Source organism: Sapajus apella, unplaced genomic scaffold (genome assembly GCF_009761245.1).
Source record: "Sapajus apella isolate SASKATOON/1434 unplaced genomic scaffold, GSC_monkey_1.0 scaffold44, whole genome shotgun sequence".
In the NCBI taxonomy this organism is placed as follows: domain Eukaryota; kingdom Metazoa; phylum Chordata; class Mammalia; order Primates; family Cebidae; genus Sapajus; species Sapajus apella.
In genome coordinates, this window is record NW_022436984.1 from 4,204,445 (window position 1) to 4,232,340 (window position 27,896).

Sequence of the window (27,896 nt, forward strand, 5' to 3'; positions counted from 1 at the left end):
CCTCCCACATAGCTAGGATTACAGGCACACTACCATACCTGGCTAATTTTTGTATTTTTAGTAGAGATGGGGTATCACCATGTTGGCCAGGCTGGTCTTGAACTCCTGGCCTCAAGTGATCGGCCCCCACTTGGGCCTCCCAAAGTGCTGGGATTACAGCTGCGAGTGCCTGGCCTGAGAGTATCAATTTCTAATGTACTGGCAACTTGTTAGACCAGTAGAGCATGTAGGAGGGTCATCTCTTTGAAATTCAGGCTCTTATATTGCTTATTAGAGCCTTTCTGTAGCCCTATAGTTAAAGATGATTTTATGCTTCATTCTGAAATTGAATTTGAGATGTTAAATGTATAGTAACAAAATATATCCTTTTTTATATCTTTCAGAATCATGGTGTCATGGAAAGGGATTTACTTTATACTGACTCTGTTTTGGGGAAGCTTTTTTGGAAGCATTTTCATGCTGGGTCCCTTTTTACCTTTGATGTTTGTAAACCCATCTTGGTATCGCTGGATCAACAACCGCCTTGTGGCAACCTGGCTCACCCTACCTGTGGTAAGTTACACACCAGAGGAGACTACCTGCTTGCACTAGAGTGCCCCCTACCCATGATAGATACCTAAATCCATGGATGTTCAAGTCCCTCCAATATTTGCGTATATCTTATGCACATCCTTCTGTATGCTTTAAACAATCTCTAGATTGCTTATAATACCAAATACAATGTTAGTGCTATGTAAATAGTTGTTATTGTTTGGGAATTGTATTAGGAATAATGACGGGAATAAAAAGTTTGTGCATCCTCAGTACAGGCTCAGCCATCCTTTTTTTCCTGTGAATATTTTTGATCCATGATTGTGTGAGTTCACAAATGCAGAACCCAAGGATGTGGAGGGCTGAATGTATTTTTCTGTGTTCCAATGGGCTTCTTAGATCTGTAGGTTGGTTGATGGTGGTTGTTTCTTTTTTTTAACTGGGAAATTTTAGACCCATTTTTTCACATTTTTTTTCTGACTTATTCTCTCCTTACTTTGGGACTACAATTATATGTATGTTTGATTTGTCACACATGTCACAAAGGCTCTCTTTTTTCTTTCCTTGTATTTTTTCCTCTATTCTTCACATTGAATGATTTGTATTTATCTGTTTGCAAGCTCAATGACCCTTTCTTCTATCGTCTTTATTCTGTTGTTTTGTTCATCTAGTGAATTTCTATTTAAAATATTTAAGTTCTGTAATTTATTTTGGGTTCTTTATTGTGTCTCTTACTTTCTTGAGATTTCTCATTTATTCATTAAGTGTAGCCATATTTTCCCTTACATCATCTGGGTGATGTCTAGTACCTTTTACTCTGTCAGGGCTGGTCTTTTAGGCAAAATTTCTTCTTGCATTTTTAATATAAGTATGTTTTGTTTTGTGATGGGATTGCAAGAGTAGTTGGCAGGATCTCACTCTGCCTGGTGACAGAGTGAGACTTTGTCTCAAAATAAATAAATAAATAAATAAATACAAACTAATCACTTTGTCTGATGGTCAGGTAGGGTAATAGCAATATAGTACAATTTTGGGAGAAAAGTGGCTGAGCTGGACTTATTTATAGTGTGATCTTTTGAGATGCACCATCTTAAGAGATTTTCAAAGATAATTTCACCTATTCCTAACTTTTGTTTATTAGCTGTTTGGACAGTTTAACATATAGGTGAGATTTAACTACCACAGTACTAGTGAAAAATTAATATAAATTTGGAACACTGCTGTCAGTCATTCAGCTGTTTAGTTTACTAGTTACAGCATATTGGGCAGAGAATGTTTTTTTAGTTAAGAAATATATAGATTTTGAATTCCTTATAGCTAGGTTACAGAAAAATTGATATTCTAGCTTTGAGATAGTGAACATCTCTGTTGAAAGAAACAGTGAAGAACTGTCAAGGGTGTCTTTTATCACCTTTTATCTCATACTTGTAGAAGGAGCTAAAGGGAGTTTTTATTTTTAAGCAATAGCAAAATGTTATTTTTAAATTCAGAGTGAATTTAATCTAAAATTTATTGTTTTATCCCTTATTGATGTACTTTATTTTAAGCAATCCCAGAAAGTTAAAAATAATTTTCAACTAAAAATAAATTAGGATAAACGTATTTAAACTAATTATTGCTTCACAAAAATAGTCACAAAATGATCTGCTCTTTCGTTAAGTTTCTCTTGTGGATTAAAATGATTTTGTTGGCAGGATTTTTCTTGTCTTACTATTTTTAAGGAGCACATTTTCTGTGCTAAAAGAGGCATAGCAGTGAAATGTTTTAGAATCTTAGAATTAGATGAGACTTAGAGGTCACTTTGTCTAACCTAACTGTATGCAAGAGTCCCTTCTAGAACCATTTGCAGGGTGACCATTCAGTCTTTCTTTGAATGTTTCTATAATTTGGAGAGCATGTCTTTGTTCCTTTCATTTTTGGACCATTCTGTTCAACATAAGATTAATATTGTAATGGTCAAACTCAGCATGTGCTCAGAGCAGTTTTTGCTTCTCAAAATTCTGACTCTAACCAAGAGTCTGATTACTACCTGGGATTTTAAAAATTACTGCAAGTTCTGCCCTTTCGCCATAAATCATGCCTTAGGAATTTAGAGGTCATTTTCTAATTGTCTATCCAGGGCACAAGTTCCTTCCACAGCCTTCTGATACCATTCCAGTCCTAGCACAAAACAGGTGTTCAATAAACATAGATTGCTGAATGTGATTTTTGTCTACACTGTTGCTCTTAAGAAAGTGGGTGCTCAGTGTTTGAAGAATGATTTGGGATTGCAAAGCCTCAAGTATCTAGGGGTTTGGGGAACCAGACCTAAGCTGAGCCTGAAAAGCGAAAGCAGATGTGTAGATGAGTTGTTATTACCTCAGACTAAATAAAGATCCATCAGAATGATAAATGAGAGTGACAGCAGCGGGCATGATGGCAAAACTCTCTCTGTGATCATGAGAGGAAACGCTCTCATCTTTGTGTTTTCATATTGGAACACTTGGACGTTAGTAAGTAGTGATATATAAAAGATCCTCAGAAAATGTTCCCGTATTTTTATTAAATAATACACAGAGAAATCTTTGACCAATTAGGTAAAAATTATGAGAATTTTTACTCTTAATATAAGAAACAATGCATTATAAAATTTTGTAAGATTTATTACGGTTGACACTATTATCTCGTAGACTAGAAATAAAATAAACATGAGAAATCTGAGAATAGTGTCTTTTTTTCCCATTCTTTTAGTTTGGATTATTTGAATTCTAGAGTTCTTTATAGATATTACAATTTTATTTCTGTGTAGTATATTTGTTTTTCTGCCTTTGCAGGAGCTGTAAATAAGGTTGACTGGATATATCTCGTCTGGTATTACAAATGATTAATGTGGACTTGAGATCTTGGCTGCCCAGAAGGTTATTTATATAACTTTCAGGCATATTCTGATAGAATGCTGGATATCAAGGGAGAGAATGTCATGTTATATGAGATGTTCCTGGACACACAGTCTTGGTGTTTTTTTTTGTTTTGTTTTTTTTTTTTTTTTGAGACAGCACTCTCTTGCCCAGCTGGAATGCAGTGGTGCAGTGAGATCTCACTGTAACCTGAAATTCCTGGATTCTAGCAATCATTCTGCCCCAGCCTCCTGAGTAGCTAAGGCTCTGGGCATGTACCATAATACCCGGCTTTTAAAAATTGTTTGTAGAGCCGGAGTCTTGCTGTGTTGCCTAGGCTAGTTTCGAATTCCTGGCCCCAAGCGATCTTCCTGCATTAGCCTCTCAAAGTGCTGGGATTACATGTGTGAGCCTCCACACCCATCCCAGTCTTGAATTGTTTATTTTGTTATTTTTCATAATGAAAAAGGATTGTTTGGGATCCATAGGTATCATATATTAGAAATTGCATATATAGAGTTAGATTTGAGGTTTGGGATTTATAGGCTTAAGACTTTTAACTCTTGATCTGGCTCAGTGGCTCACGCCTATAATCCCAGCACTTTGGGAAATCTCAGCACTTTGGGAGGCCGAGGCAGGCTAATCATGAGGTCAGGAGTTCGAGGCCAGCCTGGCCAACATGGTGAAACTCTGTCTCTACTAAAAATACAAAAAATTAGCTGAGTGTGGTGGTGGGCACCTGTAATCCCAGCTATTCGGGAGGCTGAGGCAGGAGAATCGCTTGAACCTGGGGGTCAGAGGTTGCAGTGAGCCAAGATCAAGCCACTGTACTCCAACCTGGGTGACAGTGTGAGACTCTCTCTCAAAAAAAAAATAAATAAATAAAAAATAAGATTTTTATGTCTTTTGTACAACATACAACTAACAGTCAACTTCTTTTTTCTGCCAACTAAGTGAAGGGCATTCCACTTTCCATTTCTTTGCAAAAACTTAAAAGTGTATCATATTTGGAAAGTAGAGTGGAGGTCATCCAAATTACAAGTTAACCTTGTCTGGTAACTTTACCCATATCCCTTGGCCCAGGACATATAATTCAGTGATATGTTTTGGTACTTGATGGCCCTTTATACTTAGAAGTTAAAAAAGGGATATTTTTTGCTGTGGGTCCAAGCCTGGAGCACTCTGTCATAATCCTTTCTACCCTGAAGTCTTCCATGTAGGTGTTTCACTTTCAAGGGACTTTCTGAAGTAGAGATTATACTTAGTTGAACAGTTATGGACCCTTTTGAAAATCTGATGAAGACCCCAAGCATTTTACCTAGCAAAAAGTATGTGTACACATTGACATATCTTTATATGCAGTTTAAGAGGAATACATTTTTATTGACCTCTTGGAGGCCATCCTTCTAGGACATAATAGGTACTAGATTAAATACCCATGCTTAAAGTGAACCTCATCTGTGGGAAAGTGACTTAATGACGACCTATGGGATATCTGTAGCTACTTAGCCCAGATGATTTTGTATCAGGATGTTAATGCTTTGACTCTTTAACAATTTGAACATATAACTTTTCTAACTTCTTTTTACTTTCTAGCATATTTCTTTAGCTAATATTATTTTGAACCTTTGTTTTGTTGATCGTGTTTATTATGTTTTCAAACCTTACTGTTTTGTATTGCATTTTTTTAAAAATGTTTTTTATTGTGAAGTATAGCAAACACACCAAAAAGTAATTAAAACACAAATTATAATTTAATAAATAATTTTGAGTGTAACTGTCAGTCAGGTCAAGAAATACAACATGCCAATTCTCCAGCAGTCTACCTAGATTTCCAATGAAAACACCCTCCTTTTGATAGAAGTAGCCATTAATCTGACTTTTAAGATAATTATTTCCTTCTTGTTCTTTATAATTTTAGCATCTATATAATCACCTTTAAAATACCTTAATCTTTTAGAAAGCCTTGTATATTGACATTTATTGTATATGTTTTTGTTTTGCTGTCTCTCAAAATTATACTTCTGTGTGTCTTTTGTGTTGCTGTAGATAGTTGTAGTTCATCTACTTTCGTTGTTATATCATTTTTCCATTATATGAATATACCACAGTTTTTCTGTTGGCTATACTTTGATCGGGATTATCATGATACTCGCCAAGAAAACTTTTATTTTATATTTTGCCTTTAGATCAATTCTCATTTTATTAGTAAGTCAAACATTAACTAGTAAATTTGTTACATGTAAATAATTAAAAAATTCAAATAAGAGTTTGAAATCAATAATCAAGTTTTATTATAATCTGTGACTTTACTTTCAAGAACTCTAAGTCTATAGTATAGTGTTTTTCTAAATATTTCATATATATCGTATACTTGGCCATCAGAAAAGTGAACTAAGTAAATTCAGCAAATACTTGAACATTACTATATTCCAGGTACTATTATAGGTGCTAAAGGCTTGTAGCATTTTAGATGTATAGTTAATTTATTCTGTATATATTGTCAGAATAAAGATCTGTGTTTTTGTTTTTAAAACGTCATAGTATAAGTACCTGGGAAATGAACAGTTTAACTTCCTGGGTTTTTCCCCCCCACCCCCCCGTATCCAGTGCTAATATTTTGACTATTCTTTCTAGAAAAAAAGATAATAATGTTACATATCTGTATCCCTAAAATATTACACAGTAAAATCTTCATGTACACCTTTTATATTTTCTTTTTCCTTTTTCTTTCTTTTTTTTTTTTTTTTTTGAGACAATCTTGCTCTGTTGCCAGGCGCCATGCTAGAGTGCAGTGGCACGATCTTGGCTCACTGTAACCTCCACCTCCCAGGCTCAAGCAATTCTCCTGCCTTAGCCTCCCCAGTAGCTGGGACTACAGGCACGCACCACCACCCCCAGCTATTTTTTTTTTTTTTTGTATTTTTTAGTAGAGAGGGGGTTTCACCACGTTGGATGGGATGGTTTTGATCTCTTGACCTCATGATCCGCCCACCTCGGCCTCTCAAAGTGCTGGGATTACAGGCGTGAGCCACTGCGCCCGGCCTATATTTTCTTTTTACTTAAATAAGATATCTTGATATCAAGGAGTTAGCATTTTTTAATTAGGAAATCACCAGAAGCTTAAAATAGAAATAGTGCTTGATATCTTCTAGATAACCTCACCCCTCAATTTTTTATCATAGAGGCAAGGATGATGGGAAATACTATACTTTTACTTATTAGAAATCGTAAGATTTATTTATAAGGCATGACAAAATTTACCTTTGGAAAATCATAACTTTAATTTGCTCTATATCTGTATTATTTTCTTAGGCACTATTGGAGACCATGTTTGGTGTAAAAGTGATCATAACTGGGGATGCATTTGTTCCTGGAGAAAGAAGTGTCATTATCATGAACCATCGGACGAGAATGGACTGGATGTTCCTGTGGAATTGTCTGATGAGATATAGCTACCTCAGATGGGAGAAAATTTGCCTCAAAGCCAGTCTCAAAAGTGTTCCTGGATTCGGTAGGTTATTACTCATACATTATTTTAAGTGGCTCGTTAATTTTATATGTAATGCACCCACTGTAAAACTGACTTAAGCATTAAAGGGATTCTATTTTTATCCTCATTGGGCTAAAAAAAATCTCAGGTTCTTTTGTCTTTAGAGGATCTGCTATGGCAGATGACTTTATTTTAATCTCTTTTTTGAAAGTATTATTCTGAAAGAGAAATAAACTGTTCTCAAGGAAATGGATATATAGTATCTGAGGATCACCAAATTGAAGGATATGAATTAATAGTTCAGTAACTTTTTATTGCATGTAGTACTTGTGATTGAGGCCAGAAACTGGTCTGTGCTGATAAAGTACTTGACATTAACTGATTCATTCATAGTTATGTAGTGAATATCAATTGAATACCTAGGTTCCAAGCATTATACTAGGTGTTGGTACTTTCTGAACTTCCCCAAACTATAACTTTTTTTTAAAAAAGTCTTTTTTTTTTTTTTTAAAGACGGGATTTCACCATGTTGGTCAGGCTGGTCTTGAACTCCCCACCTCAGGTGATCCGCCACCTTGGCCTCCAAAGTGCTTGGATTACAGACGTGAGCCACCATGCCCGGTTGTGCTTGTATAATATAAAAGTTCCTGGAAATGTTTATTTTAAATGGCTAGGAATACAACATGTTCATTGTATGTTGGAGAAGTAGCGATATTTCAGCATTGCATGTTAAAAATAAATGGCCTCCTTTCTTAACTTGCTATTAATGTTAAATGAGGGAGAGGAACAGATTATAAATATATTCAAACCAGTTATTCACATGGGTACACTGTATACTCCTGATAGCCTCATTGATTACATTTATACTTCTGTGGTTTACCTAGGTAACATTTCTTACTTATTTAAACTATTTACACTCTTAAACCCTGTGTCTATTAGTGTACTGACATGGTTTATGAGTTGTGAGGGCAAAGGTCAGGCCATCACATGATAGGCCAGTAAGGGTAGACTAGTAAAGGTGTTTGTGGTTGATTTACTGTTTGTGTTTTAATTGCTTTTGTACTTACAGTTTTATCTTTCTCTTTGCCACTTTTCCAATATAGTGGTCTCAGGTTAGTCAGATTTCTCATATGGCAGCTGGCTTTCCTTAGAGAACGCTCTCACTTGAGAACTAGCAAGAAGCTACAAGGTATTTTATGACCCAGCCTTAGAATTCAAATAGCATCACTCCTACCATGTGTTATTGGTAGAAGCAGTTACCATCCTCAAAGATTCTAAGGGAGGGAGCATAGACCTCACAGATTGAAGATGTGTCATAGATCTCAGTATTTAAAAAATTGCCAGAGGACTGATAAATAAAAAAGGCACATATTACCAATAGCAAGATTGATTCTACATGAAATATACTAACAGGATATTAAGAATAACATTATGCCAGTGACTTTAAAAGTACTGTATATGAGATTTTAAAAATACAGAAAAATGGAACTGACAAAATCTGACATTAACAGAAAATGAAAAAACTGCATTCAATCTCTATTATGTGTCTAATAGAGATTGAATCCGTAATGAAAAGTCTTCTTACAAAGGTTTTTGTAGGACAGTGGCAACTGTGTATTTTTTGTCACCTTTATTTTAAAAAAATTATGAAATCAAGGAGAGGAAAGAAAACCATGTATCACCCATCTGTGTGGTATGAGAAGACAAAAAATGCCATAAACTTTGAATTGATTTATGAAGAGAAGTAAATTCCAAAACATTTTCTTCTGCCCTCCCATCTTCATGAATTGAAGAGTAATAGGAGTGGGGAGAAGAAGATTAAGAGTAGAATGATATGCACCTGGGGCTTGCTGGCAACTCTGTCCCTTCTGGTGGCATTGTGTGCATGCATGTGTTCACCCACCAGGGCCAAAAGACTTGCCTTCCCAGTGTCCCTGCCTCCTGTAAAGCCACACTACGGCATCCACAAACCGCTGTAGCCTAGGCTAGTGAGGCACTCACAGACACCACTGATGTTGATGAAAGCTTGAAGACATCATATGGAGTCTATATTACTGTTCTTACACAGAACCAAAGTCAAAGCACTCTACCCAACTGACACTATATGACATATCTACAAGAAAAAGTTTTTCCCTATAGAAACTATACCATACAATTGGAAAAAGTGACTGTTCCATCGTATGCACAGATACCAGTGTAGGGACACAGTAAATGTGAAAAAGCAAGGAAACTTGATACCGTCAAAGGAACACAAGAATTCTCCAGTTAATGGACCCCAGAATAAAGGAAACCTATCAAATACCTGAAAAGGAATTCAAAATAAAGATCTTAAAGAAACTCAGCAAAATACAGGAGAACACAGATAAAGGATTCAAACACAAGCAGGAAATAAATCATGATCTGAATGAGAAATTCAGGAAAATGGTAGATCGTGTAAAAAAGAACCAAACAAATCTTGAAACTGAAAAATTCAGTAAATGAAGTAAAATCAAGAGCTTCAACAATAAACTAGATCAAGCAGAAGAAAGAATTTCTGAAACTGAAAACTTGTGTTTTCAGATAACCCAGTCAGATCAAAAGAAAGAATGAAGAAAGCTTACAGAACCTATGGAACACCATTAAGTGATCAATTTTTGCATTATGGGAATTGGAGAAGAAGAGGTTAAAAAAAGGCATTGTAACCTACTTAATGAAATAATAGCTGAAAACTTTCCAAGTCTTGGGAGTGATATGGACGTCCAGATACAGGAAGCCCAATGATCTTCATTCAGGTAAGTTTAACCTGAAAAGGCTTTCTCCAAGGCACTTTACGGTCAAACTTTCAAAAGTCAAAGAGAGAATTCTATAAACAGCTAGAGAAAGGTACAAAGTCACATAAAAGGGAATCCCCATCAGACTAATGGCAGATTTCTTAGCAGAAACTTTACAGGCCTGGAGAGAATGGAATGATATATTCAACATGCTGAAATAAAAAACTGCCAGCCAAGGATACTATAACTGGGAATGCTATTCTTTACAAATGAAGAAGAAATAGTCTTTCCCAGATAAGCAAAAATGAGAATTCATCCTCACTAGACTGGTCCTAAAAGAAATGATTAATTACTTCTGCATCTGGAACAAAAAAACCATATCTAACCGTCTTGAAAACATGCAGATAAAACATACTGGTAGAACAGATATATAGATGAAAAAGAGAACAAACTAACACTACAGAAAATCACCAAATTGCATAAACAATAAGGAAGAAAGGTACAAAGGATATACAAAATAACCAGAAATCAATTTAAAAGCAGTGGGGATAAGTCCTTACCTATAACAGCCTTGAATGTAAAGTGTTTAAATTCTTCAATTAAAAAATATAAACTGGCTGAATGAATTAAAAAAAAAAAGACAAAACAGGACCCAACTATATTCAGCTTATAAGAAACTGACGTCACCTGTGAAGATACACATAGACTTAAAATGAAGGAATAGAGAAATTTCATGCACATGGAAACCACACATGAGCAGGAGTAGGTATAGTGCATCAGATAAAATAGATTTCAAGTTAAAAACAAAAACAAAAAAAACCTGCAACATAAAAAGTGACCAAGAAGGCAACTATTAATATATAATGATAAAGGGAGCAATTCAGCAAGAGGATATAACAGTTATAAATATATAAACACCAAACATCAGTGCATCCAGATATGTAAAGCCAATACTGTTAGATCTAAAGGGAGAGTCAGACCCTAATATAGTAATAGTTGGGGACTTCAACACCTCACTCTCAGCAACATGTAGATGATCTAGGCTGAAAATCAACCAAGACATACTAGATTTAAACTGCACTATAGACCAAGTGGACCTAATGGATATTTAAATAACATTTTATTTAACAGCCACAGAATATACATTATTTTCATCAGTTCATGGAACATTCTCCAGGACAGATCGTGTGTTAGGCCACAAAATAAGTCTCAGCAAATTTAAAAATAATGAAATTATGTTAAATATCCTGTCAGACCACAATCTAATAAAGTTAGAAATTAATAACAAGAGGACATTTGGAAACTGTACCAATATTTGGAAATTAAACACCCTTCTGAATGACCAGTGGGTCAATCAAGAAATTAAGAAGGAAATAAAAAAAATTTTTGAAGCAAATGAAAATAGAAACATGACATACGAAAATGTGTAGGATACAGCAAAAGCAGTAGTAAGAGTGCAGCATATAGCAATAAATGCCTACATCAAAAAGGTAAAAAGATTTCAAATAAATAACCTAATTCACCTCTATGAACTAGGAAAGCAAGAGCAAACCAAGCTGAAAATCAGTTATAAGGAAAGATATAAGAAAGATCAGAGCAAAACTAAACAAAATAGAGACTAAAAAATACAAAAGGTCAATGAAATGGAATGTTGATTTTTTTGGAAAGATAAATAAAACTGATAAACCATTAGCTAGACTAACAAAGAGAGAAGATGAAAAAAAAAATAGGTCAGGTGTGGTAGCTCATGCCTGTAATCCCAGCACTTTGGGAGACCGAGACAGGCAGATCACCTGAGGCCAGGAGTCCTAGACCAGCCTGGCCAACATGGTGAAACCCCGTCTCTACTAAAATACAAAAATTAACCAGGCATGGTGGCAGGCATCTGTAATCCCAGCTCCTTGGAAGGCTGAGGCAGGAAGATTGCTTGAACCCAGGAGGTGGAGGTTGCAGTGAGCCGAGATTGCCCCACTGCACTGCAGCCTGGGTGACAGAGCTGGACTCCATCTCAAAAAACATATTAGTAAATAAAAAATTAGAAGTGTAATATGAGATATTACAACTGATACCACAGAAATACAAAGGACCGTTAGAGGATATTATGAATTACTATATGCCAGCCAATTGGAAAACATAGCAGAAATTGATAAATTCCTGAACATATAACTATCAAGATTGAAATAGGGAAAAATAGAAAACCCAAACAGACCAATAACAAGTAATGAGATTAAATTAATAAATTTAAAAATCTCCCAGCAAAGAAAAGCCCAGGACCAGATGGCTTCACTACTGAATTCTACCACCCTCCCCCGACTTCTTTGTTTTTGAGACACAGGGTCTTACTCTTACATATGCTAGAGTACAGTGGCATGATCATGGCTCACTGTAATCTTAAACTGCTGGGCTCAAGTGGTCCTTCCACTTCACCCTCCTGAGTAACTGAAACTATTAATACCAGCTCGCACAATGATGCCTGGCTAATCTTTTTAAAAATAAAACTTGAGAGCCAAGCATGTTTAGTCAGGATCTAGACACCATTAAATGTTCTCTTTTAATGTCAGACATTCTGTTTAACAGACTTAGCTGGTCTACTTTCAATTTATTTAAGAACATGTATTGTAAGACTATATAAACAAAAACCTTAGATTACCATGTATAGAGCAGGCTAAAGTAAACTGTCCACTAATCATTTTAAGGAATCTTTTTTAGATCAATGGTTTGTACTCCTTAATCATGGTCCATCTTAAATTAGATGTCAAAAAAAATTTGAGTCATTCAATTTGGTTATAATTTCAGAAAAAGGAAAAGGTAAAAATTTCTAGTATTATATGCTGTGTGCAGAATACTGTGTAAGGGACTTTATATACATTAAATTATTTAAAGGTCACAACTGCATATCATAACATAATCCACTTAAAGAAAATGGAGTTTAAGAATATTAAGTAATTTGCCTTCTTACACATAGAACTGTGGGGTGGCAATAAGTTATGAAACCAGGTCTGTTTAGTTCTACAGTCAAGGCATAAAAAATATTTAATTTTAAATAAAATGTTCAATTACTTAACTTTTATGTATTATAATTAACAGGTACATTATACAAAATCAAAGCTACAAGAGTTGTGTACAGAAAATAAATTTTTTTCCCATGCTGTCTCTGTAGTCACTCAGTTTCCTCAAAACAGTTATTACCAATTGTCTTCAGAGATATACCATGCATATACAAGCAGATTATTTTGTTACACTCATTTTTTTAATAGAAATGGGTGTAACAAAATATATACACTGTTGTTCATATTTTATTTTTTAAAAAGTATTTAGCAATATATGTTGGAAATTATTCTCTGTCAGCGTATCCACTGCTGCGTTATTTTTAGTATTTAAGGATACATGATATTTTTAACCCATCCCTGTTTAAATTTTTGCAGTCTTCAGCACTTACTAATAATGTTGCAGTGATTTTCTTTGTCTGTGCAGTATTTCACATAAAACTGAATTTATCAGTAAGAATTGAAACCTGGATCATAGTATGGGAGATAACTGTCCATATCCATCTATAGGAATTAAATCAGTTTCTGTTTCAGACAACAGTATATATGTTGTTTCATTATACTCTCAACAGCATGGTGCTATGAAATACCTGGGTCTTTGTCAAACTTATAGTTAGATAAAAAAGATATTTCAACGTAGGTTTATATTTAGTTTTCTCAAAGATGATGAAGCTAGACATTTTTCTATTGGAATGTTAGTCTTTATCCTGTTGAGTTATATTAATTCTTAGTAGAAATGTTAACATTTTATCTTTGGCAGGTTGCTTATATTTTCTCTGTCTTTTGTCCTTTTTCTTTGGTTAGGTTTTTTTTTTTTCTACTGGAAATCCTTTTTTTATGCAGTCAAACTAATTAATCTTTTATGTCATCTGGATTTCATAGTCAACTTAGCTTTTCCATCATGCTTTTATGGTTTCATTTGTCATGCTTATTTTTGTCTAAGCTAGGAGAACTGGGCATGGTAATTATAGCTTTTTAGTTGGCCTAGGTAGGAGGATCACTTGAGCCCAGGAGTTTAAGGCTGCATTGAGCTATGATTGTATCACTGCACTCCAGCCTGGGTGACAGAGTGAAACACTGTCTCTTCAAAAAGCAAAAAAAAAAACCAAAAACCAAAAAATGCTAGGAGAAAGGGACTTATTGTTTATCCCCCCAGATAGCTACTCAGCCGCGTACTCTTTTCCGAATAATCTTTTCTTGACTAGTTTGAAATGTCACATTTTATCAGGTTTTATTTTATTCTGAATTTTCATTTGTTATAGGGTCTATTTCTAGACTTTTTGTTCTCTTCTGTTGATCTAATTATGCATGAGTACCATGCTGTTTTATTTACCATACTTTTATATTATTTTTAATGTATTACTTACATTCGAGAAAATTAACCGGTTTTAAATTGCATACCATCATGTATCTCACAACAGTTAGGTTGTATCCTTGTACCCTTTTGCACCCAAACCCTTGGATAATATGGGAAATGTGTGTTCAACTTTATAACTTCCATACAATTTTTCTCCTTTTAAATTTTAACCAATAATGTAAGAGAGAGCTCCAGGTGTCGTATATCCTTGTCAGCATTCAGTAGTTTTAGTCTTTCTGACTTCAGCTATTTTTGTGGCTTTGTTGTGGTAACTTACTGTGATTTTAATTTTCATTTCTCTTAAGACTAGGGATTTTGAACCTTTTTTTGTGTGCTCATTGACCATTCATTCATATAGCTTGTTTTGTGACGTTTGTAGTCATATCTTTTCTCCTTTATTTATGGGGTTTCTTCTCTAACTATTGGTCTATAAGAGTTCTTCAAAAATTCTGGATATAGGCTCTTTATATATATTTTTTTTGCTTTTTTTTTTTTTTTTTTTTTTTTTTTTACCCCAGACAACGGTTTGCCTTTCTACTTTTTTTTTTTTTTTTTTTGAGACAGAGTCTTACTCTGTCACCAGGTGCCAGGCTGGAGTGCCGTGGCACGACCTCTGCTTACTGCAACCTCCACCGCTTCCCGGGTTCAGGCAATTCTCCTGCCTCAGCCTCCCGAGTAGCTGGGACTACAGGCACACGCCACCACACCCAGCTAATTTTTTAGTGTTTTTAGTAGAGACGGGGTTTCACCATGTTGGCCAGGATGGTCTTGATCTCTTGACCTCGTGATCTGCCTGCCTCGGCCTCCCAAAGTGCTAAGATTACAGGCGTGAGCCACGGCGCCTGGCCTCTACTTTTTTTAAACCTGTCTTTCAAAGAGCAAACTTTATTTTCAAGAGGTGTTTTTAATCCATTTCTTATTGTTTGTTCTTTCTTTGTCTAACCTTGTGTCACAAATATTTTCCCCTCCCAGAAGTTTAATGATCTTCTTAACTTTATGAATGACCCATTTTGACTCAGTTTTTATTGTGAGGCAGGCAGGGTCAACGTTTACTTTTTTTCCTATACCAATTTCCAGTTTTTTAGCAGCTTTTATTGAAAAGTCTACCCATTATCCACTAAACTAACTTAACACCTTTTTTGAAAATTAGTTGTCCGGTAAGTGTTATTTCATCAATATCACATTGTCACTATACTGTAATTTTATAGCAAGAATTGAAATCAACTGTTCTTTTAAAATTTTTTCAACTATTTATTTTTCCTCTCCATTAAAATTTTAAAATAAGCTTGCTGATTTTTTCAAAAAGTCCTGTTAAGATTTTCATTGTGATTGCATTCAATCTAATTTCCCTTTGCAGTACTTGTAGTTTTTCATATAAATGTCTTTCACAGCTTGCATTTGATTTGTTTCTAAGTATTTTTGATTGATGCTATTTTGGAGTTGCTTTGAATTTTTACTTTCCAGTTGTTTGCTGCCAGTTTATAGAAATGTACTTGATTTTTATATCTTGCAACTTTTCTAAATTCAACTATTCTACATGCTTTGTGGGTTCTTTAGGGTTTCTACATACATAATCAAATTGCTTGCATGTAAATATAATTTTATTTTTCAACTTATATGCCTTCTTTTCTTTTGCCTTATTGCAGTGGCTATGTTTTAGTATAATGTTAAGTAGAAGTGCTGAGGGCAGACATTCTTGCCATGTTCCTGATCTTAAGATAGAAAGCCTTGAGCCTTTCACTGTAGAGTGTAATGCTAACTGTAGATTTTTCATAGATGCTTTTAATTAGGTTGAGGAGTTCCCCTTCTATTCCTGATTTGCTATGACTTTTATCATAAAACGGTGTTGAATTTGGTTTTAATGCTTTTGCTATACCTATTAAAATGATAATATGAATTTTCTCTCTTATTCTATTAACATGTTAAATTGCATTGGTTAACCTCTAATGGTAAACTAACCTTATATTTATAGGATTATCTCCACTTAACCTTTTTTATATATTGTTGGTTTCAATATGCTAACAGCTTTCAAGAGTTTTTATATATATATTTATTAGGGATTTTTTTCTTGTGAGATATTTATCTGTTTGTGGCCTCATAAAATGAGATGGTCAGTGTTCTCTCCTTACATGTTTTCTTTTAAGAGTTTGTATGGGACTGATGTTATTTCCTCATTAAATTATGAAAGGAATTCACCAGTTTAGCATCTAAGCATGGAGTTTTCTTTAGTGGGTATGTTTTTAATTAGAAACTCAATTTTTTGAGTTGATGTAGAATTCTTTAGTTCTTCTGTTTCCTTTTTTTTCTTTTTTGGTGATGCAGCCTCGCACTGTCACTCAGGCTGTAGTGCAGTGGCATGATCTCGGCTCACTGCAATCTCCGCCTCGTGGGTTCAAGCAATTCTCCTGCCTCAATAAAAATTGTGTTATTGAAATTGTCAAACTAAAGTGTCAAACTAAGGCATCAAGTGGTTCATAGTATTTTGTTAATCTTTTAATGCTTAAAGAGTCTGTAGTTAACATTCCTTCTTTTATTTCTCCCTTTTCTTGTTCCATCTGGCTGGAGTTTTGTCAGTTTTATTGATTTGCCCCTCTCCCCCTAAAAGAATCAGCTTTTGGTTTCATTGATTTCTTCCCCTCCCCTCATCAATCTGTGTTTTTAGTTTTACTTATTTCTTATCTTTATTATTTCCTAATTTTATGTTCTTTGGGCTTAATTTGCTTTTTTTTTATTTTTTAGTTTTTTAACGTAGAAGCTTAAGTCATTGATCTAAGATCATTTTTCTTTTTAAATACAGGTGTTAGGACTATACATTTTCTTTTAGCACTGCTGTAGTTGTGTGTTTTGGCCACATGTTTTTCTGTAGACTGCCTTTAGCGCGAGGCTGAACGTTTCGGAGAAGGGAACATACTCTTAGAGCTTTCCATCTCTCTTCCTGCAAGTGAGCATGAGCTTGCACCAGTCTCTCTGCTTCTGCTCCCTCCGTACTACCTTCTGATGATTATCTTATGTCCAGATTTTTAATTGTTTTCTACAGGGATGATTTGACCAAGAAGATCTTAACTCCATCATGCTAGAAAATGGAAATTGCTTAAGGACTTTTTTTCTCTTTAGCTATTAAGAAAATGATTCCCGAAGCATAGGATTTTAGAGTTGGTATAGAATTTAGAGATTACTTAGTTTCTATGCAATACAGGAATCGTCTCTGACTCATTCTTTCTTCAATTAGTCACCAAATCGTAGTTTTTCTCAAAATATAAAAATATTCTGTTTCCGATTATGCTATTAGTAGCTTCTAGTTTGCAGCTGAGATCCTGATCCCTTGGTCCTTTGGATCATCCTTCTCTTCCTTCAGACCCACCCTTAAATACCCAGTAGGGCTAGAGTCCTTCTCAGCTTCCCCTCTGTGTGTTACTTCTGTCAGCTTTGAACACTTGATACGTGGTTCTGTGCTTAAGGGATTATTCTTGTTTATCCTGAGGCCCACTTTGGATATTGATTTATGAAGGTGGGTAACACCCTCCTACCCCTTACTTACAGAAATCCATATTAGACTTAGGGTCCATTATCTCTTTCCTTGACCACCAAGTGTTTATTTCTCCTACTCTGTACTGATATAGTCATTTTTATTATTGCAAGCCTGTCCTTCTGTAATACAAGAGGAAAATTCACCTTGAGCCCCTATTTAAATATTTCATTCTTAACTTTTACATTTGTTTGTTTTCTTTTCCTTCCTGAGTTATAAGCTACTTATAGAGTATCTTACACATTGTAGGCTCTTAACTATTTGTAAGCTTGATAGAATTTCATGAAAATGCAAACTACTAACAGGAACAGATTTTGGATTGGAGAAAAAAGATGTTAGAACCTCGAAAGCAAACAAATACAGAGTAAACAAGACGTGAGTGTAAGCAGCAAACAAAACAGCATGCTTGCAAATGAGAGTTAAAGAGGGAATTAAAGTTGGAGAAATGATAGAGAAAAGAACAGATGCATTGTAATGGTCAACTAGATACTGTTTCAAACTATACCAGTTTTAGTTTGTTTACAATTTGGTGTAATTTTACGGAGTATTTAAGATTGCTAGTCACATTTCTTTTTTCAAATAAGTGTTTGCTTACCAGATGTTTAGAATATAATTATCTGGTCTATTTAATTCATGTACAAATGACTAAAGGAAAACACTGTATCTGTAATGCCAGGTTGAGAAATGGATGAGAGGTTAGAATTAGAAAGCTCTTTTCTTAAAGTTTAGAGCAACACTCTTATGTAACAGGGTAGGAATAATTATGAGTATTTAGATTTCAGATCAAGTTATAAAGAATTTTGTTAAATTAACTAACTGTTTAGAATTTACTAAGATATATACAGAATAGATTTTAAGCAAAATGTTTTGTAGAGTTCAACTGTCTCTGATGGTAGTACATGTGTAGATTTTTACTTTTAGCCAATTTTATGACCACTTAATAACTAGTGAAATGAAATATTAAACTTAAAACTGTCATAAAAAGTCCATTTACCTAGTGATTCTTTGCCAGGAAATGCATGTGACAATTGTATATACCCAGCTCATGGCTTCTTGGTTTCTCTGAATCATGAATCACTCTAGAGTAAGAAAAGAGTTTGAGCCTTTCAGAAAGCTTGAAAAGGAGAGTAATATTAAAGAGATAGTGATTAAAACCTGGCAAAGTCATGGATTAAGCCAGAAATTTTCCTGATATGAACTCATGATTTCATATTAAATTGTTATATAATTCTGGAATTCTAAAACATTACATTCTGTAAAGAAGTATAGTGGTGAAAACTAGGAAAGCCATACATTGTGATGTATCTGGATTATACAGACAGCATGGTCTCTGATGAATGCTTTCATCCATTCTCAGTTTTTCAAGACATACGAAGATTGTTACTGGATATGTAGAAGTTCCTGTAGTGGTCTGCTTTCACAGGATAGTGCAAACTGTACAGTTCAGCCTCCTAGAATACAAACTGCCAAAATATTAAATAATTTTTTAGTTAAATCTGAAGAAATGACTAGAATTTTTACATGCAGTTGGTATTTTTACATATGCATTTTTCTTTTTAAAGACCGTGAATAAAAGCAACTCAGTTACAATGTGTTGTTTACCTTTTTAGTATACTATAGGAACATGATTATAATGCATGATGCTGCTAACATGAAAGTGAGTCAATACAGGGATATGTGGATTGGAAAGATACATTTTATGTGGTCAGATTTTCAGTTTGATCTGTAGTTTATTGATGTATTTAGAAACATCACTATAAATTTGTGTAAATATGCCATTGCTAACACAGTTTTAAGAATTACCAAATGTATTGAAGTCACCTAAATTTTATTCACTATCACATGTTAAACACAAAGAATAGATGTCTTTCTGTTTGATGCATTTAAAATTTATAATGCCTAACTTTACCCCCTGTGAGAAGGAAAACTCCCCCTTTCTTACCCAGCTTCCTCCTACTTGAAACGGACATTCACTAAAATTAGAAGAAAGTCATGAATATTTTGACTCTATACAGTTTGGTGAGTTCGTTTTTTAATTCAACACAATATAATGCTGCCCTCTGCTCATAACCAGAAGAATAAGATGAATAGATTTATCTTATTGGTGATTTTGTGCCAGGAAATGCACATGCCAGTTGTACGTGCCCAAACTAGAAAACTCCCCACAGGACTCAGTAACACTCCACTCCTGCCGGTTTCTTTAGTGCAATCATAGGCATCAGTTTTGTTGCCTGCATTAGGTAAAGGTGCCTTATTACCCAAAAGTAGTGATAGCTCGAGCCTTCCTGGAATGAATCTCCACAGCTAGTGTGTTTGAAGCTCCATCTGTGATTATTTCTTCAAAGGGGGCTTCTAGTCAAGGATTCCTGGCTACTTATTAATTATGCTATAGCTATTACTGTCACAGCAAAGTTTCTGGCGCTCTGGCCTTCTTTATTGCATTGTTTACTTTATGGTATCCTATTAACTAATTATGTAAAGCTTCACAGCAGCCGTCTTCCCCTGTGTTATTCCATGTATTACTTAATAACTAAAGGCCAGAAGCAGTATTTTACTAATCTTAACAGTGAACCATTGTGATACACACATCCTATGACAGAGAATGAAAATACCTGATACTGTCTTTTTCAGCCTCATGTCAACAGGGATGGTTGTTTGAGCCAGTCAAACCAAAGGGGCTTATGGGAGAGTATGTTGAAGTCTCTGGGAAAGATAGTCCTCCTTAATAAGATGAAAGAAGTCGATGAAGGGCCTGTGCCTCTCCATTTCATTGCTTGTGGACAGAATTGTGTGAGCACATGAGGCTTGAAACTTCTGCACGCATTCCCTCTAAGAAGGGGAGGTTCTCAGATATCACGAGAATGGCAGACTAGAATGGGAGATCCTGGCTCCTGAACCGGCTTTGGGGCCAGACTTTATTTTATGTGAGAAGCATAAACCCAAATTGTTTATATGACTTTTAGATTGGTATTCTGTTATTTATAGCCCAAAGTATCCTCATGTGACTTACTTTCCCCCATTTCAGCAAGCCATAAGAAATATATCTATTGTTTGATTTATTCATCCAGTAAATTTTAATTAAATGCTTGTCATACATGAAAATTTTTATGAAAACCATCAAATAAAAGAATATTTTAAACATATTTTAGTTCTGTTGCCTGGAAGACACATATACATCTCTGCTTATTTTTAGATATATAACAAATTATTTCATTTTAGCAATTCTACTGGTATTTGAAACATAAGTTTTGGTAATTGTTGATTTTGTAGTTTTGGTTGCCAGCGTTGCTTAGCCAAGATGAGTTTTGTTGCATAGTCGGGGGGGTAGTGAGTAGTGGCGATATACTTTTGTTGACGAAAAGAGTCAAACCCTAAAATATTTGAAGATATTTATTCTTAGTCAAATATGAATGACAATGGCCCATGACATAGCCCTCAAGAAGTCCTGAGAACATGTACCCAAAGTGGTCGTGGCACAGCTTGGTTTTATGTATTTTAGGGAGGCTGGAACATCAATCAAATACATTTAAGGAATACATTGGTTTGGTTCCGAAAGGCTGGACAACTTAAAGCAGTGGCTTCTAGGCTATAGGTAAATTTAAACATTTACTGATTTACAGTTGGTTGAGTTTATGTGAAGACCTGGGATTAATGGAAAGGATTGTTTAGGTTAAGGTAAAGGATTGCAGAGACCAAGTTTTATTGTGCAGAAGAATCTCTCAGATAGCAGCCTTCAGAGAGAGAGCAGGTTGTAAAAATGTTTCTTACCAGACCTAAAAGGGTGCCTGGCTTTAGTTGATTATCTCCTGGATCTGGAAAGAAAGAAAGGAAAACAAAGGGGAAAGAGGATTCTCTATAGAATATGTATTTTTCTCACAAGAGACTTTGCAGGGCAATTTCAAAGTGTGGTGAGGTAATATATTTTGGAGTAAAACTTTTTGATTTTTTCCCTTATGCCTGAGTAAGACTGGAAAGTAAGTCACAATATACAAGGTTAAACAAAACTCATCTGATGAGAATTTATGGTTTGTAGGGCATGACTCCCTAGATCCCTTAGAAAGGAATTTGGGCAAGGTAAAAAAATCAGAGCTTAGTCTCACTTTCCTTCATTGAGAATAAAAGAAAGTTCAATTCAGTTAAATCATCTGCCAGGCAGTTTACCAGGATTACCTTTCTTTCTGGAATTACATTGAGAACTAATTTTTTAGGATGGCATTGAAATCTAAATAACTTAAATGAAGCTTTTGTTTTGAATCTGTTAGCTGACTTCTGAACAGAGCTCAAGCCCTGAGCTGTGTGAAATTTACAGTTTCTTTGGCCAGGAGAAATGGCTCTGAGCTTTAAGATTATCTGTCACTTACTGACATTACTGCAATTGTTTACCTAAATTGGATATCCTGTTGATGTGTACTATTTCTAATACCTAAGCAAATTTACATTGCGTTAGGCTGCTAGATATCCCACATATAAGCTAGGAAGTGTATTTCACTTCTGTTACTTTTAGTACCCTCAGGTCTGCTGAAAATTGAGAAATTCCTTTGCTTAAATTGATAATTACATTCTAAAATTATCTAAAAGATATGCTTTTATAATAGGGTAACTTCAGTACAAAGCAGTATAGAATTTGGAGGGAGCTTTAGGGTTTTTAATCTGCTTTGTATTTGGTGGAAAAGCACAAATGAAATAAATCATATAATAGCTTTGAACCAACTTCAAAATGGCACTTTGCAATAATAATGGAAAAGATATGCAAGATGAACCCACTGTATCTTATAGTTGGTAACTTTATAATAGACAATTTGATTCCAGTGCCTTCAGTTGTTATTTGTCTTGTGGCTAAGTATTCGTATTTGTGCAGATATTTTTAAAGAGAAAGGCAACATCGTGAGACCTGGGGGCAAAATAAATTAGCTGTTGTATTTATTATATATGTCATTTAAAAAAAATGTGGACTTTCCCCATTTATTTCTTATAACAAATCTTATAGAAAATATTTTCCTTATGCTTAAAATCAGATGTTTCTGAGCATTACACTATTGTGTAATTAATACCAGGCAGGGACATACTATGTACCCAAGAATTTAAAATGTTCTTTCACAATGAAAATAGTGTCAAAACTGTATCTTTAGAAATTGTTGCTGATAATCTTCAATTGTTACAGCCAAGTAATATGGTATAGTAAACGAGTTCCAAGTAAGATTATTTAGGTCTTGATTTCAGAATGGAAAATGGCCATTATTTGTGTATTTTTTAGTTAAGCAGAAGTTTGCATCAACAGTTAGATGTTCTAAAGTAAACTTTTTATATGGAATTGTTTTAGATTTATTGAAAATTTGCAAAAACAGTACAGAGAATTTTCCTATCTTTTTCACCCAGCTTGTTAACATCTTATTTTATTTTTTTTATTTTTTTGAGACAGAGTTTCACTCTTGTTACCCAGGCTGGAGTGCAATGGCGCGATCTCGGCTCACCGCAACCTCCGCCTCCTGGGTTCAGACAATTCTCCTGCCTCAGCCTCCTGAGTAGCTGGGATTACAGGCACACGCCACCATGCCCAGCTGATTTTTTGTAGTTTTAGTAGAGACGGGGTTTCACCATGTTGACCAGGATGGTCTCGATCTCTTGACCTCGTGATCCACCCGCCTCGGCCTCTCAAAGTGCTGGGATTACAGGCGTGAGCCATCACGCCCGGCCCTTGTTAACATCTTATATGGAGTATCTGTCAAAACAAGAGTTTAGTTTTGGTACAGTACTATTAACAATGGACTTTATTCAGATTTCACTGGTTTTCCATTAATGTCCTTTTGTGGTTCTAGGATCCAATTGAGAATACCACCTTGGTTTTAGTCGTTATATCTCTGCAGTCTTCCTTCATTTTGTGATAGTCTTTTCTTGCTTTTCATGGTGGCTTTGAAAAGTAATGGTTGGACATTTTGTAGAATGTTCCTCAGTTTGGGTTTGTCTGATGTTTTCTCATGATTAAACTAGAGCTGTAGGCTTGGGGGAAGAATATTGCAGAGGTGAAGTGCCCTTCTCATATCAGAGAGGTTCATGATCTCAACATGACTTATCACTGGTGATGCTAATCCTAATCACTTGGTTGAGGTGGTATCTGTCAGGTTACTGTTACTCTGCAAAGTTACTGTTTTCCCCTTTACATACTCTATCCACTAAGCACAGCCCACACTCAAAGGCTGGCTGTTGGGGGAAAGGAATGAAGCTCCGTCTCCTGGAGTGCAGAGTATTTGTGTATATTATTCATACTTCTGAGAAAAAATTTGTCCCGACTCCCCGTTTATTTAATTAGTGATTTAATTATATCAATATGGGCTCATCCATATTTATTTATTCTTTAGATTATAATCTGATGCTATCATTATTTTACCACTGGTAGCAATGGCCAGCTTTGGCCATTAGGAGTTTTCTTTTTTTGAGACAGGGTCTTGCTCTGTCATCCAGTCTGGTATGCAGTTGTGCATTCACAGCTCACTGCATTTTTGACCTCCTCGGCTCAAGCAGTCCCTCTGCCTCAGCCTCCTGAATAGCTGGGACTTCAGGTACATGCCACGATGCCTGGCTAATTTAAAATAAATAGAGAAATGGGGGGAGGGTCCTTGCTATGTTGCCCAGGTTGGTCTTGAACTTCTGAGCTCAAACCATCCTTCTGCCTCGGCTTCTCAAAGTGCTGAGATTATAGGCATGAGCCACAGAGCCCAGCCTGGGAGGGTTGACTCTTGTGTCCCTTTGACATACTACCGTCTTTTTTCTTTTAACTGCTTATTTTTTTGGCACTTTATTCTCCAGGTTCACCTTGTATTTTTCCTTGCCCCATCCCTAGACTCAGCATTTCTCTAAGGAGCCTTAGATCCTTTTTTTTTGTTTTTTGAAGAATGGTGTGACAAACTAAAATCTAGGCACTTATGCTCTTTATTAGTTTCCTGTTGTTGCTTATACTACAAATAGAGTGGTTTAAAGGACACAATTTATTATCTTACTGTTTTAGAGGTCAGAAGTCTGATGTGGATCCTACTGGGCTAAAATCAAGGTATTGGCAGGACTGTTTTTTCCTTTAGGATTGGTATGGGATCTGTTTCCCAGCCTTTACTAGCTTTTAATGGATGCCCACATTTCTTGGCTTGTAGTCCCTTCCTCCGTCTTCTAAGCCAGCATTGGCTGGTTGAGTCCTTCTCACATAAGTACTAAGTCATCTTGTGCCTCCCTCTTCCACTTAAAAAAAATTAATTTTTGTAGGTACGTAGTAGTTATATATATTTATGAGGTTTCTCTCCTACCTTTAATGACACTTATGATTACAGTGGGCTCACCAGAATAATCTAGGCTAATCTCACTACCTTAAATTCATCTGATTAACAGTCTTAATTCCCCTTTGCCACATGACACTATGCATTTACAGTTTCAGGAATTAAGATGTGGACATCTTTTGGGAGATGATTATTTTTCCATACCATAAGTTAATTGCTCCTGGGATATCTTTGATTATAGGTCCTCTCGAGTAATGTACTTAGGAATCAGTTTTGCAACAGGAAGAAATAGCTCAGATAATAGCTCATTTAGAAAATTGGTCAAATTTCCAGTCTCATACAATATGAAAGATGAGTTTGGTCTCATGTTAACATGAACCCCAAAGTTGTAATCATAACCAAAAAGCCTCAGTGTCAAGCCAGATTTTTTACTGTCTGTAGGCATATATGATTATGTTTGTGGAATCTAGTGAAATTTGTAGTATGGGTGGTTTCTCTCCACTTTTTGGTGTTTCAAGTTTAAAATTATATCAAGAATTAAGTTTGTTAGAATATTATGCAATTATTACTTGCTCATATTTTATACTTTGATTTCTATCTTGTGTTTTCAGCACAGTCACATTTGAAACCTAATGATACAGGCATACTACAACAGGATTATTGCTGCAAAAAGGTCATAAAATTGCCTCTCAGCAGAGTTTTTAAAAGCCTTCATGGAAATTAATTATCTTAGAAGAGGGATGTGGAGAGCATTACCTAGTTTGTAATGTGAGTTCAGAAAAGATAGATCTTCCCTAACATTGTCTATTTAGCATTTAGCACCCTAACAGAAGTTGAAATTCTGAAAAATATAATTAGTTATTATTAATTCCCTGATTTATTTGTATAACAGCTATTGTTATGGACAAGTACACACTCAGTAAATACAGCATTTTCTTATGATCTTTGTGATAAAAGTTTATATAAAATTTGCATCTATTCCTTTTGTTCATTCTCATTTAATAGAGGCATGTGGGTAGCATTTCCTTGGTTGCATCCACATCCTTGATTCAGGATTGAAAATAATGTTGAAGGAGCAGCTGTCGATCTCTTTTCCACCTTGCTTTTTGTTTCTGGTGTCATATTCATAGTGCCATAGTAGATGCCATATTGAGTTAATAGGAGGACAACAGTGATAAATTTTACTTTATTGTTGAGATTCAGTTATGCATTAGGTGAGTAGTGCAGATGTTTTTGTTATTTCCTTAACTGTATTCATCTACACTGAAATGAAAGAAAAGTTGTGAAAAGGCTTAGGCTTACTTTTTATTAAGAATGCATAATGCCAAAATAAGTTCAAGTAAATATTTCTTTCTCCCCCTACACAACTCTAAAACTTGATAAAAAGGAAATATAAGTCAAAATTAGGTTATAAAATGATGAGCTAGGTTTGGACAATGGAGTATGCCCAGTGATTACTTACATCTGCTTTGAGAAGGCAATGCTGATAACATAAATGAGGTTTTAGAAAGAAGATAGCGGTAGTGGAGCTATGCCAGTATATACAGATTCTATCTTTATAAACCTGCCAGACTCCTAGCCCTTGTCTGAGAAATTCAGGTAAAAGACAGAATATCCTGCAGTGGAAAAGTATGAAAAAGACAAATTATATATGCTAATTTTAAGGATACAAATTGCACTATCATTAGGTCATAGAAATATGAAATAAATGTAATAAAAATGTGTTTTTTGAGGATTTCAACATTAAGAAAAATCTGAGTAATACTTTAAACATGGATAAAATTTGCATTGATGACAATGTAATGGAAAAAACCCAAAAACCTTGCCAGGTATTTTTGTGATTTTTTTTTTTTTAATGGGAAAAAAGAAAAAAAAAATTAAGCTAAAGGAAGTAAAAGAGATTCAGAAACATTGTCGTGAAGTTCCTAGAAGATATAACAAAATATTAGAAAAGTTTTATAGCAAAACCTCATGGATATTGCTACCATTTCCTTACCATATGGGGAGCAAGAGGTATTCTCAGTTGGAATGCAGAAATACATTCAACCTGTCAGTATTGTTCAGTCTAGAATATCCTTTACAAATATGAGACTCTGCAGAATTAGTAAACATTTAAGGAAAAAACAGAAACAGTATCTAGTACTAAAAAATGGGAAATCTAATCTCTGAGGAATAAATATTTCTCTGCGGAGAATTTAAACTATGTGTAATTAATACCTGTGGAAAGAGTCAAGTATCTATGCAGAAATAACATCAAGTTTCGTGTTAGACTGCCTATGTTTGAAATCTGGTTTTACCACTTAACCATGTCTGTAGATGTCAGTGTCTCTAGTTTACTCATCCATAAAATAGGGGTAATAATTTTACTTAATTCATTAGGTTGTCTTGAGAATTAATTGAATTAATGAGAAATGCTTGGAACAATATTAAACATAGAGTAAGCACTCAGTAAACATTTTTATTATAATTACACAATTTGTTCCTAAAAATGGCTGCTACGAAAAAAGGACCAATTGCAAATCTTGAAGATTAAGAATATGATTTTTGAAATAAACTCAATTGGTAGGACAGCTTTAGCTGACAAGTTAGTGAGTTAGATGATCAAGCCGAGGAATTATCCTTACACTTGTCAAATGGCAAAGAAATAAAGACTATGAGAGGAGATATACAGAAGCTTTAATATCTTAACAGAACATCCAGATGAAAATATGAGAGAATGAAGAGAAAAAAAATATATTTTCTCAAATGAAAGGAGTGTTTTTGATATTAAAGAAAGACTCAAACATTGGAAGAGTTTACCAAGTGCTGAACAGAATTAATGAAAAAAGTTCCATACCTAGACTAACACTGATGAGTTTCTATAAAACTATGGGTAAAAAGGAAATTATAAAAGCTTCCAGGGGAAAGAAATAAAGTATCCAGTTAGGAAAACTTTGTTGTCTGTATACATTTATATAGCTAGATTTACTAGATTTACCTAATGAATTAAGTAAAATATCACTGAATATATTCAGTGATAGAGGGCTACAGAAAATAGTTTTGATATTATGAGGG

General features: G+C 34.9%; 1 protein-coding gene across 11 annotated transcripts in view; it reads left to right on the top strand.

Moving 5' to 3' along the window:
* The window catches only part of LCLAT1 (lysocardiolipin acyltransferase 1), a 187,595-nt gene that overhangs the window by 75,044 nt on the left and 84,655 nt on the right, over positions 1–27,896 (top strand). For 9 of the 11 annotated variants that reach the window (XR_004257183.1, XR_004257184.1, XM_032239206.1 and 6 more), the window contains 2 exons: positions 384–552; positions 6,723–6,921. Coding sequence is in view for 7 of the 11 variants with exons in the window: in XM_032239206.1 (XP_032095097.1) it covers positions 388–552; positions 6,723–6,921 (364 nt within the window). In the remaining 4 variants the exon portion in view is untranslated. Of the gene's footprint in view, positions 1–383; positions 553–6,722; positions 6,922–9,538; positions 9,672–25,453; positions 25,611–27,896 lie in introns of those variants that run through there. The other 2 variants (XM_032239212.1, XM_032239213.1) reach the window with 2 other exon arrangements.